General features: G+C 45.8%; 1 protein-coding gene and 1 long non-coding RNA gene across 5 annotated transcripts in view; one reads left to right on the plus strand and one right to left on the minus strand.

The window, feature by feature from the left end:
* JAM2 (junctional adhesion molecule 2) overlaps window positions 1-1751 on the minus strand; it is a 61347-nt gene extending 59596 nt beyond the window's left edge. For 2 of the 4 annotated variants that reach the window (XM_045036712.1, XR_002735816.2), the window contains exon 1: window positions 1208-1750. In XM_045036712.1, the coding sequence (XP_044892647.1) occupies window positions 1208-1274 (67 nt within the window). In that variant the 5' untranslated portion in view covers window positions 1275-1750. Of the gene's footprint in view, window positions 1-1207 lie in introns of all 4 variants that reach the window. The other 2 variants (XM_023238845.2, XM_023238846.2) reach the window with 2 other exon arrangements.
* Window positions 1752-1826: 75 nt separating this feature from the next.
* On the plus strand, window positions 1827-7588 carry LOC123379891. The gene is made up of 2 exons (XR_006584906.1): window positions 1827-2491; window positions 7353-7588. It is a non-coding gene; the product is annotated as an uncharacterized LOC123379891 (long non-coding RNA).
* Window positions 7589-12151: the final 4563 nt, after the last annotated feature.

The raw sequence follows: 12151 nt of genomic DNA on the forward strand, positions 1-12151 counted from the left end.
ACTGCATTTCTTTCGTGTGTTCAACCTGATACCAATTGATATTTCAAAATTGCATAATGGTTTTATTGTGAAGCCTTGCCTCCCCGGTTTGATTTTCTATAATATAGGTCAGCGCACCCCCGTTCCCTGAGACAACTTGTGCCTTCCTCCCCCAGGAACAAAGCTCACGTCACACCGAGTTCAGGAATACTCACTTTGGCAGTAAGAGCGTGAGAAAAAAGTCACCGTATTATGGTATTAGGCACTTATCCGGCGGGTTATTTTAAATATTATATTACCAGAACTTGAATAGCAACAATAACCCATTCTGTTAAAAAAAAAAAAAAAAAAGAGGAAAAAAAATAAAACAAAGTAAAAGGAGGATTGCTTAAGTGCTTCAGATCTATTGCAATTTCGTCCATTTTCCTAAAAAGTTAAGGCGAAGAAAACAAAATAATAGGAAACGTTCCCAGGATTTTAAATCTCATGAGCTCAGAATCCGTGCAAATCCTGTTTAGAACCACCCCGTGAAATTGGCTTTGGGACGTCCCCCCGCTACTCGTTCATTCAGCTTCTGAATCTTTCTAACAATCATTCCGCTGGAAGTCCCCTGAGGACACAGCAGCTGGCTGGAATCCCCAGACCAGACTTCCCTAACCGAACGTAGAAGTGCAGGTGGAGAGGATAAAAGGAATTCTGGCTCAGCGGTCACGAATTCCCCTCATCCGCTGCCCCACAAGTGCACCGCGTCGCACCCGTGCGGTCGGGAGCCTCGGAAACCCGAGAAAAACTCTGACCCGACCCCCTTCTCTGGTCCTGAGGAGTGTGGCCAGCGCCTGCCTCCCTGTGATGCCATCTTGAGATCTTAGCATCTTAGAAGTAGTGCTTGAGTTTTGCGTTCTGTTCGCGTCCCTGGGTCTCTGAAAACTTACCCCAACTTTGCAAGAAGCCTGCTGGTGTGGACTCTTAATGTTCTTGAACCAGAACTGACAAAATCGGAGGCTATGGACCGCGGATGCCCGCCCTCCCCCCGCCGCCCCCGCGCCGGCCCGCACCCCATTCCCGCTCGCCGGGGTGCCAAGCCAGACGGCCCCCGCGGCACACGCGCGCAGCCCGGGGCGCCAGAGACAGCCGTCGGCGCGCGCCGCGTCCCGGGGCTGGAGGTCCGGGTGGGGGGAACGGTCCCAGCACGCGCGGGCGGAAGGGTGGAGGTACCCCAGCAACTTACAGCCCAGGGCGACCACCAGGTAGCGCAGCAGCAGCAGGAGGAGGCGGTGGCGGCTCCTCCTCGCCATCTTCTCGGGGTCCGAGCTGGCTGCGCCTCGGAAGCCGAGGGTCCCGGCGGCCGGAGCGCGGGAGGGCCCGGGCTGGGGCGGTGGGGGGGCCGGGCGGGGGCTGAACTTCTGGGGCAGGAGAGGAGAGGCCGGCTCCGGGGAGACCAGGGGAGCGGTGGGCGGACCCCAATGGATGTCAGTTTCCCCCTGCCGGGGGCGCCTTCTCAGCCGGCCGCCTAGGGGCAGGTCTGGCTTGGCCGGGGACTTGGGGGGGGGGGTGGTCTGGGCTGTTCCTTTTGTGGGGTGGAGGGTGGGAGCGGGAGGGCCGTGGATGCCGGGCGAGGTGTGGGCTGGGTCCTAATGAGGGGGCAGGAGGAGGCGAGGAGCGGAAGGGAAGCCCCGGCGGGCGTCCCCCCGCCCCCGCGCCGCCGGGATTGATCGGCTTTGTGTCTGGTCCCGCGCGGGGGCTGCCAGCTGTCCCCGGGGTGAGGAGCCAGGGGGGGCGGGAGGCGCGGGCGGCGGGCGCTCGGGCGGGGTGGGGGGGGGGGAGGCGGCGGTGGAGGGCAACTCCGCCCGCCTCGCTCCAACTCCTTTCTTCCCTCTCCTTGGCACAAAACTTTTCGGGTTTTCAGCCTAGGGGTGGAGATTTTTGGAAAATTTCTGTCCAACGGGCGAAGCTGCGGGGGGGCGGGGGCGCTGCCGGGAGATGGGATCCGCCGGCTCCGCCTTGGACGCGAGAGGGAAAAAAAAAGAAAAAAAAAAAAAGCAATGAGGACTCACGCTGGAAGGCAGGGCTCCGATTTTAGCAAGAGCCTTGGCCCCTTCTCAGCGTAAGCTTTGTGCTCTTTGGAGAGTTAAGGTGTGTTTTGTGTTCTTTGCTTTTCACGTGTCAGAGTTGGAAGTTCATCTAACGGTGTGAAATATTTATTATGTTTCTTTTCTTTCCAGTTACATAACTGCTGCCTGTGGAGTTTTCCACATGTTAAAACTCTACAGCTGCCCTTTGTCAGGTTTATTTTTGGTCTACTGTGCTTTTAAAAGGGAAACCCATTATGAATGCTCTGTTGCCTGCTTTAAAATTGACCTGCACTTATACTGCACACACTCCAAGGGCTAAACAGACAATTTTTCTATTTGCTCCCAGGGACCAAAAATGTCTGGTGCATTCAAGAATAGTGACAGGTCTGGAAAAAGGCCATTCCCAAGAGAAGAAATTGTGATACATCAGTTTTTCAAAGGTAGAATAATGGATAAAGTTCTGAATAGAAGACAGTTGATTTAGTGGTGTGCACATGAAGAATTTAGCTCACTGGACAAAGGCGACCAGAGTTTAGATATGCGGAGCTGTGAGGAATGAGACCTCCCTGCTGTTTCCTTGGTGACAGGGATGGAAGCTTGATACTCAAGGCAGGAGACGGGCAGAGGACCCAGAAAGTCAAAATGGCAAAAACGTAAAAGCTACACTCCCGTCAAGCAAGGGGAGAGGACACAGATTTAACAACACATTTTTATGCCAGTTTTCTGGGCAGTGACCAGAAAAATATAATGCTTTACAAGAGTTGTTGGCATTCTCTTTTCTTGTTCTTGCCACTATGTGGATCTCTTTTGCTCCTCCCTAAAGACACACACAAAAAGGCATACTTTTTTTTTTTTTTTCTGCGACATCCTAGGTGAATAAGTGATTCACTCAGTTGTCATCAGTTAAAGCATTTGTCAAATAGCTACAGTGTGTTGGATGCTGGGGTACAATGATGAACAAGACTGAGTCTTTGCTACTAACGAGCTCACGGTCTTGAGAGAGAAAGTCCCACCTGGAAAGATTTCTAATATCACATAAGTGTTGTGGGAGAACAGAAAATAATAACAGCACTTTTTACTGAGTGCTTTCTCAGTGGGGGAGTCTGGCTAGTGCCACACTGAATCCCCCAACAACTCCGTAAGGGAGAAAATGTTATCATTCCCACTTTGCAGATGAAAACTGGACTGCTAGATGCCAGTGGCTTGTTCAAGGTCAAGAATAAGGGGGATGTTCCTCTATTGAAGGGTGTGTGCAGGGCTTTATAAGGCATGAAAAATTGTAGTTGTTGAAAGGAAGAAAATAAGCAAATGGCATTCTAGGTAGAGAAAAGAGCAAGATGGAAAGCTGGAAAATTCTGGCTTGTTTAGGTAAAGCAATGTTCTACAGTGCCAGCGGAAGTGGCGAGAACCGAAAAGGCGGTTGGATTATGAGAGTCATTCAGTGCCATACTACAGACTCTGGACCTTATCCTGCAGTTAAAGAGCTTTTTGAAAGCACTAGAGTAGGATATGAAAAGAAGAAAAAAAAATCATGTTTTAAAACTGTGCTATCCCATATGGCAGCCTCCAGATCCATGTAGCTGTGTCGATTTGGATTCAGTCAAATTTAAAATTCAAGTCTCCAGTCACGCTAGCCATGTTTGATGTTCTCAATAGGAACATAGGGGGTAATGGTTAATCTACTGGCCAGTGCAGATATAGAGCATTTCCATCAGTGCAGGAAGTTTTACAAGACACTGCTGCCTTAGAATGATGACTGGTGTGGAAATGTAAAGTGGATTAGAGATGAGACAATCAGGAGGTTAGATAATTCTGAAAACTATTGCAATATTCTGAGAAAGAGCTGAGGCATGAGGTAAATGATCACAGTGGGCGAAGTAAAGAAGCAAGTAGCTTCAAATGATATTTCACAAACCTGGTTCACAGGATTGTCATGGATTAGGTATGGGGGTGAGAAGGGGGAGAGGGTAACTGAGATTTTTAGCCTGGGTTGGTGTATGCGTTTGTTATAAATAGCACATTAACTGAATAAGAAACATAGGGAGTATACATAGTTCCAGCAGATTTGGAATGAGTTGACTGATTTGCTAGAATTGCTCACAGAATTCAAGGAAACTTACTGACTTACTGTCCCCTGTTTATTAAGAAGGATGCAACCAAACAGCCAGATGAAGAGATACATAGGGTGAGGTGTGGAAGGGTCCTGAGCACAGGAGCTTTTACCTCATGGAGTTGGGGGACACCGTCCTCCTGGTATATGGATACATTCGCTAACCTGGAAGATCTCTGATCCCTGTAGTTTAGGGGTTTTTATGGAGGTTTTGTTAGGTAGGTATGACTAAAGAAATCATTGGCCATTGATGATTAACTCAATCTCCAGCCCCTCACCCCTCTGGAGGTGTGAGGCGGGGCTGAAAGTTCTAACCCTCTAATCATGCCCAGGTCCTTCTGGTGACCAGTCCCCAATCTGAAGCTATCTAGGAGCCCCCAGCCACTAGACATCTCATTAGCATTCAAAAGACACTCATCGTTCCAGAGATCCCAAGGGTCTTAGAAGCTTTTGTGTTAGGAAACTGGGACTAAGATCAAATATTATAACAAAAGATGCTATCAGCCCATCACTCTGGAAATTACAAGGATTTTAGGAGCTCTGTACAGGAATCAGGGATGGAGACCAAATATATATGTCTTATTATATCACAATATCACACTATACAGTCTAGTAATTATGCTTCTTGGAATTTATCCAAAGGAGCTGAAAAACTTATGTCCACACAAAAACCTGCTCATGGATGGTTGGAACAGCTTTATCCATAATTGTCAAAACTTGGAACCAATCAAGATGTTCTTCAGTAGGTGAATGGATAAATAACCTATAGTACATGCAGACAGTGGAATACTATTCAGAGCTAAAAAAGAAATGAATCCATGAAAAGAACTGGAGGAATCTTAAATGCAGATCACAAAGTGAAAGAAGCCAATATCCCCAATGGCTACATCTGGTATGATTCTGACTATATGACATTCTGGAAAAGTCAAAAGTATGGAGGCAGTAAAAATCAGTGGTTTTCAGGGATTAGGGGAGACAGAGGGATGGATAGGTGGAATACAGAGGATTTTGTAGGGTAGTGAAGCTACCTACCCTACAGCGGTGAATACATATCAACATATATTTGTCCAAACCCACCCATAGAATATACAACACCAAGAGTGAACCGTAATGCAAACTGTGGACTCTGGGTGATCGTGATGTGTCAGTGTAGGTTTATGAATTTAACCAACGTATCATTCTGGTGGGGGATGCTGATAATGGGGGAGGGTATGTGGGAAATCTCTGTGACCTTCTGCTTAATTTTGCTGTGAACCTAAAATTGCCCTAAGAAAAACCCCCAAGATCTAGCAACAAAATTAAAACAAACCAAAAGAAGACCTCGAGAAAGATCACAGAAAAGAGCAGTCAAAAAAGAGTGAGAGGAAATGGGAGAGAATTAGGAGCAAAGGTGTTTCCAGCGTCACATGCCCAAAGAAGAGGACTGAGAATTTCTCCTGCAGTTAGCAATTATGAGGGCATTGACCCCTTGGACAACAGAGAAAGCAAGCCTCCACCCAACGTTTAGAAAAAATGTAGACATTTGTGTTCCATACTTAACAAGGTATAAAACTAGGGCATGGGATAGAAACAAATACTGACGTGATTACAAACATCAGCGGCCGGATGCCGGAAGGAATAGCAGTGGTTTAATACTGCACAGTGAGTGCTTGGGAGCTGGTTTCATTATCTCCCTGATGGCAAGAATCCCTGCCCTGAGGCAGCATGGGGCGGTTTGTCAGGAGGCCTGGAGGGGAAACCCAGGAGTCCCTCAACCTCCCTTCTATTCTCCGTGCTCCTACTGGGCTCCCCCTCTCCCCACGTGTCATACTCCCTCTTACTATGACACTATACACAGTTTTGTCAGGCCAGCATCCATGGGGACTTGGTGCTTTGGGACATCTTACCATTGTTTCTTTCCACCCACCCTCATTCTGAATTCAAGGGGAGGTTGAGGAGGTGTGGAGGCACACTTCCTGAAACAGCAGTGGAGAGAAGGCTGGTTTTAAATTGAGTGACTTCTCACAACATCTCAGATTTGGTATTTCTGTGTTGGATGGGTTATTTTTCTTCCTGGGTGTGGAGAAGATGCTGGAAAGTGTGCCCACACTCTGCAATTTAGAGAAAAGAAGGGGGAAAGAAAGTCTTTCGTTTCCTGAACCACATAGATTCCCAAGTGTCTCTCCTATAAATTTTAAACTGTGGGTAGAATTTAAGGTCTTTAACTAATGGGATTCTTATGACTTGTCCCTCAATTATTATCTCCTCAGATCACTTTCTGGAATAAGCCTCATTTCGACATTCCCTTCTGATATGTATATAAGCACACTCATGGCTTGTGTTCAAACCACATCCCTTTCCAGCCAGATAAACCTATTCAGAGAAACCCACAGTGTTTCCCCAGCATGCAGCCTTCATTACTGTCCCAAAGTGACATCTTTCTTCAGGTACATTATAACAAAACTTTCTTCCAAGAAAAACAAACAAAAACCTCTCACTAGCCTCACCTGGTTCTAATTACTACAAGCAGGAATATCTTTCACATTCTTTACTCTCGTATGATTTAACATCACTAAGGTGGTTCTACATATCAATTAAATGAAGTTCATCAGCAATCAGTAAATTATTAATGCTTTCATTTTTAAAAGCACATTTATTATCAACTCAATGGTTGGCTTCTTTATTGAATGACAATTAGCAATTTTCTAAAGAATTAGATAATATAAAAATGGTATTTTTTTTGTACATGAAATTTCCTTGGGGGAGGAGCTAGCATCTAACAAACATTTGCTAGGATCAGTGAAGAAGGGACAGGCACCAATTAGTCTATAAGCATGGAATCATAACACCTACAACTTGGGGAGAACTTAGAGATAATTCGCAGCTCTGTTCCTCCCTCCATTCTCCCCTTTCTCATGTCACAGTTAAAGATGATAGATAATGAGACCCAAACGGCGAAATTACTTACTCAAGGTCACATGGCTGGATAAGAAAAGAGCCAGGCCTGGAAGGGACACTAGTGATATTTTGGGGTGGAGTCCCCAAAATGGATCCTCTGCATTGGCTGGGAATAGGTTTGCCTTTCTGTATACACCTTGACCCAAACTATTACCTGATTTCCCCCCATGGATCCCTTGCCTGGGATGATGACGCTTAACATGTCCTAATTAAAGAGAGAGTGGGAAGGGTAAGAACTCTCCATTGTGTTGCAGGGAACTCTGCCATCTCACTCAACATCTTGGATCTGGGGCAGTACAGCCCAGAAGAGAGGATACTGAAAGAATTTGGGCAAGATTCAATGATTCCTCCATTTGGTCACTGCTCTCCAGAACACTCCTAATGATAATGATACTGTATTAATTGTTCACATTTATTAAGCACTACTTATGCCTGGCACTGTGCAAAGCCCTTCATAGGTGTCACCTAATAAACAACTTTGGGAAGAGGGGCTATTATTATCTTATAGATTGGAAGAAAGACTTAAGAAAACTAAGTCCCCGATTCAGGACTAGGCCACTACGAAATAATTGAGCCAGGTTTACACCCAAGTTATTTGGACTTCCGAGACCCATGTTCTTAACTGCTAAGGTATCTGAAAAGATGGACTCCAGTGGAATGTGTTTCTCTCTTTTCATAGGATGGAAAAAAAAAAGAGATATTATCATGGGTATTATCACTTAATCTCTCTCATGATAATGGCATCTTCATGTGTTTGATTTCTGTTTGAGATTTTGCATGTTCTCTACAACAACCCAGTGACGGAGCTGGGGAGAGGTAAAATTATGCATATCTCTAACTGACAGATAGCAGTCTGAACTTGAGAAACTCCAGATGCCAAGTCAATGGAAATATCTCATTTTTCTGTATGGTTAACATTCAGGGTAACCTGGGTGACCAGCTGGGTAGGTGTAAGCAGCCTGGCTACGTGGGAAGCACGTTGTTGAAAGCGTGACTGGCTATGATAGGGTCCTACCTATGTCTTGTTCTTAAAGGAGACCTAGAGGGGCGCCTGGGTGGCGCAGTCGGTTAAGCGTCTGACTTCAGCCAGGTCACGATCTCGCGGTCCGTCAGTTCGAGCCCCGCGTCGGGCTCTGGGCTGATGGCTTGGAGCCTGGAGCCTGTTTCCGATTCTGTGTCTCCCTCTCTCTCTGCCTCTCCCCCGTTCATGCTCTGTCTCTCTCTGTCCCAAAAAATAAATAAACGTTGAAAAACAAAATTTTAAAGGAGACCTAGAGACTTAGCAACCTGCCCACACAGGTAGTGACCCCAAAAGATCTGTCTCCAAAGGCCCTGCTATTCCCCATTCCCTTGCTTCAGCCATTTTGCATAATGTTTTTATTTATTTTTGAGAGAGTGAGAGTGAGAGCGAGAGTAAAAGAGAGAGAGAGAGGAGAGGACAGAGAGAGAGAATCCCAAGCAGGCTCCACACTGTCAGTGCAAAGCCCAACGCGGGTTCAAACCCACAAAACGCAAGATCATGACCTGAGCCGAAACTAAGAGTCAGACCCTAGGTGCCCCACTATTGTTCATGTTCTAATGACCCTAAACATGTCTCCAGCTTACATCTCTCAAAGTCCAGATCAGTTTTCTCTATTTTTAGAAATCTGTACATAGATGGGCCACACAAAATCAATTTAAGTTGATTTTAAAAATGTGAAATTAAAATCAAGTCTAATACTGAGCCGATTTCATTGATTCTTCACCCCATCTCATTTTTCTCCTTTTTTAAAAAAAAGTTTTTAATGTTTATTTATTCTTGAGACAGAGACAGAGTGTGAACAGGGGAGGGGCAGAGAGAGAGGGAGACACAGAATCCGAAACAGGCTCCAGGCTCTGACTCAGCACGGAGTCCGACGTGGGGCTCGAACCTACAAACTGTGAGATCATGACCTGAGCCGAAGTCGGACGCTTAACCGACTGAGCCACCCAGGCGCACCCTCCCTCCCACTTTTTTTTTATACCTTCCTTCTTCTCTTCCAACCTTTCTGTCTTCCCATTACCTATTAATGGTATTAATCCCCTTCATGAGGGTTCCGCCCTTATGACGTAATCCCCTTCCAAAGGCTCCACCTCCAAAATGCCATCACATTCGGATTAGGGCTTCAACATATAAATTTGTGGGAACACAAACATTCAGTCCATAGCACCTAACAGTATCTTTTTCAAGTCACTGGTACTTTCAAGCTTCAGTATCTCCATATGCCCATCTCATTGCCCAGTGCTCTATTTTCATTATCTCCTTCGATTGCACACTGGAGGAAGTGAGGGTAGGAGTGAGGTCCAAGACATTGACACAGGCCACCCAGTTGGTCAGTGGCAGAACAAAAGATGGTTCCATGTCTGCCTGCGTCTAAAGCCATTACAACACTGCCATGTGACCTCCGCTCTTGTGACCATCTTTGCGAGTAACCAGTCTATTGCAGCAGCATTACTTATGGCGCCTTTGCATTTATTGTAGGGATTTCATAATCATTTGATGGATTCATATCTCGTTTACTTTGAAGTGGGTTTGATTTTTTTAACAGCACAAAGTATGATACACATTCTTTTTTTATTAAAAAAAATTTTTTTAATGTTTATTTTTATTTTTTTTTTTAATTTTTTTTTCAACGTTTATTTATTTTTGGGACAGAGAGAGACAGAGCATGAACGGGGGAGGGGCAGAGAGAGAGGGAGACACAGAATCAGAAACAGGCTCCAGGCTCTGAGCCATCAGCCCAGAGCCCGACGCGGGGCTCGAACTGACGGACCGCGAGATCGTGACCTGGCTGAAGTCGGACGCTTAACCGACTTCGCCACCCAGGCGCCCCTAATGTTTATTTTTGAGAGTGAGAGAGACTGAGCGTGAGCGGGGGAGGGGCAGAGAGCGAGGGAGACACAGAATCCGAAGCAGGCTCCGGGCTCCAAGCTGCCAGCCCAGAGCCTGACACGGGGCTTGAACTCATGAACCGTGAGATCATGATCTGAGCCGAAGTCGGATGCTCAACCACCCAGGTGCCCCTATGATACACATTTTTGTGTACCTGTCTCCAAAGGTCCCGCTATTATTATTGTCTGTTACCTCAAGGTAGTTGTGCGTAAAAAATTCGGAAGTTTTTGGCTCATGGCCAAACTGACAATGGCAATATTTGAGTTTTTAGTAGTAGAGTCTCTTACCTGCTTATTTGCCAAGAGAGTATTTCTGCCATTGAACCAAAAAAGAAAAACATGACTTAAAAGTATTCTTTGGGGGCTTCTGGGTGGCTCAGTCGGTTGAGTGTCCACCTCTTGATTTTGGCTCAGGTCATAATCCCAGGGTGATGGGATCAAACCCTGTGTTGGGCTCCACACTGAGCATGGAGCCTGCTTGAGATTTGCTCTCTCTCTCTCTCTCTCTCTCTCAAATAAATTAAAAAAATTAAAGAAAGCATTCTTTGCATTTCGGTTAATTTTTCTTGAATTACAGATAGAAAAAGATAGAAGCCACTGCAGCCCTTTGTCTTTAGCCCTAGTCCTCAAGCCCTCTTTTGAATTTTTTTTTAATGTTTATTTACTTTTGAGGGAGAGAGAGAGACAGAGCACGCTCACGCACACAAGTTGGGGAGGGACAGAGAGAGAAGGAGACGCGGAATCCGAAGCAGGCTCCAGGCTCCGAGCTGTCAGCGCAGAGCCCGCCGTGGGGCTAGAACTCTCAGAGAGCAAGATCATGACCTGAGCCGAAGTTGGATGCTCAACCGACTGAGCCACCCAGGCGCCCCTCAAGGCCCTCCTCTGAAGTACGGAGTTCAGTATGTCCTCCAACGTAAGGCAGATAAATAGAAGTGCGTGTAGCAAACGGACTGTTTATTATTTATTTGGTGTTTATATCCCAAACATATTTTAATGTTTTGCATAATCAAGTTCTTAATGCTATACTTAGCATTCGATACTCAAAACAACTTTTCCTACCAGCATCTCAACTGTGTTCTTTCATCTTTAAGATCTTTGGGAGAGGGTTGGAGAACACAAATGAACTTGATGTACCTTGCTCTGGCAAAAACTGGATGAGGTGGACAAGGAACAGAATGATGGCTTTTTGCTCCCAAAGATTTAAGAATTCCACTGTGTTCTTGGAGCCATCCTCTTTAAACCAGGTGGATAGTGTTAGTCTTTCCAGAATGCTTTTTTTTTTTTTTTGGCCCTGATGAAAAGTAGCTCAAACTAACCTTTAGTTTTGCCACTAAAAACACTGTAAGTGACAACATTCTGTCCACCATGTAAGCCAAGGTTTATGTTTCTTTGGAAAAGTCAAGAGAGGGCATATTTTCTCATATGATAGGCTTTAAAACTCTGTCATCTCACCGAATTTTCAAGGCTTGCCTTGTGCCTTATAGATGTAAATACTCCTGCGAATTAGAACACTCTGCGAAAATATTTTTCTTCCTGGAAGTGTAATACTATAAAGAAAGCCAGGCTGTTGGTTCCCTGAAGGGCTAGGAATCATCTCAGGTGCAGAAGTTCAAATGCTTGTCTGCTGGCTTGGAGCCAGTGAACACAATGGCTGGCAACAGTGGAGACTTCGAAAATGCCCCGTGGGGAGGGATGCTGTTTAGCAAGCAGCATGCAGGATTAGAGTCCTGGTGGTGGGAGTGGCCGTCCTCATCAGTCCTTCCTAGGATAGGGACTAAACATCCTGGAGTACTGAAAATCAGAAGTGAGGATATACTGGTCATTCCAGAAGTAACATCTCCGTTTCCTAGAGACACTCTTAGATGAGCCACCTAAAGCCTCTGGAACCTCAGTTCCTAATATATAGAAAACGGGTCTGAGGTAGGATTTTATTTTATTTTTTTTTATTAAAAAAATTTTTTTTAACATTTATTCATTTTTGAGAGACAGAGAGAGACAGAGCATGAGCAGGGAAGGGGCAGAGAGAGGGAGATACAGAATCCAAAGCAGGCTCCAGGCCCTGAGCTGTCAGCACAGAGCTGAGGTAGGTGATTTTAAAGGCACTTTCCCGGCACCTGGGTGGCTCATGGTTCCTGAGTTCAAG

Source organism: Felis catus, chromosome C2 (genome assembly GCF_018350175.1).
Source record: "Felis catus isolate Fca126 chromosome C2, F.catus_Fca126_mat1.0, whole genome shotgun sequence".
NCBI classification, from domain to species: Eukaryota; Metazoa; Chordata; class Mammalia; order Carnivora; family Felidae; genus Felis; species Felis catus.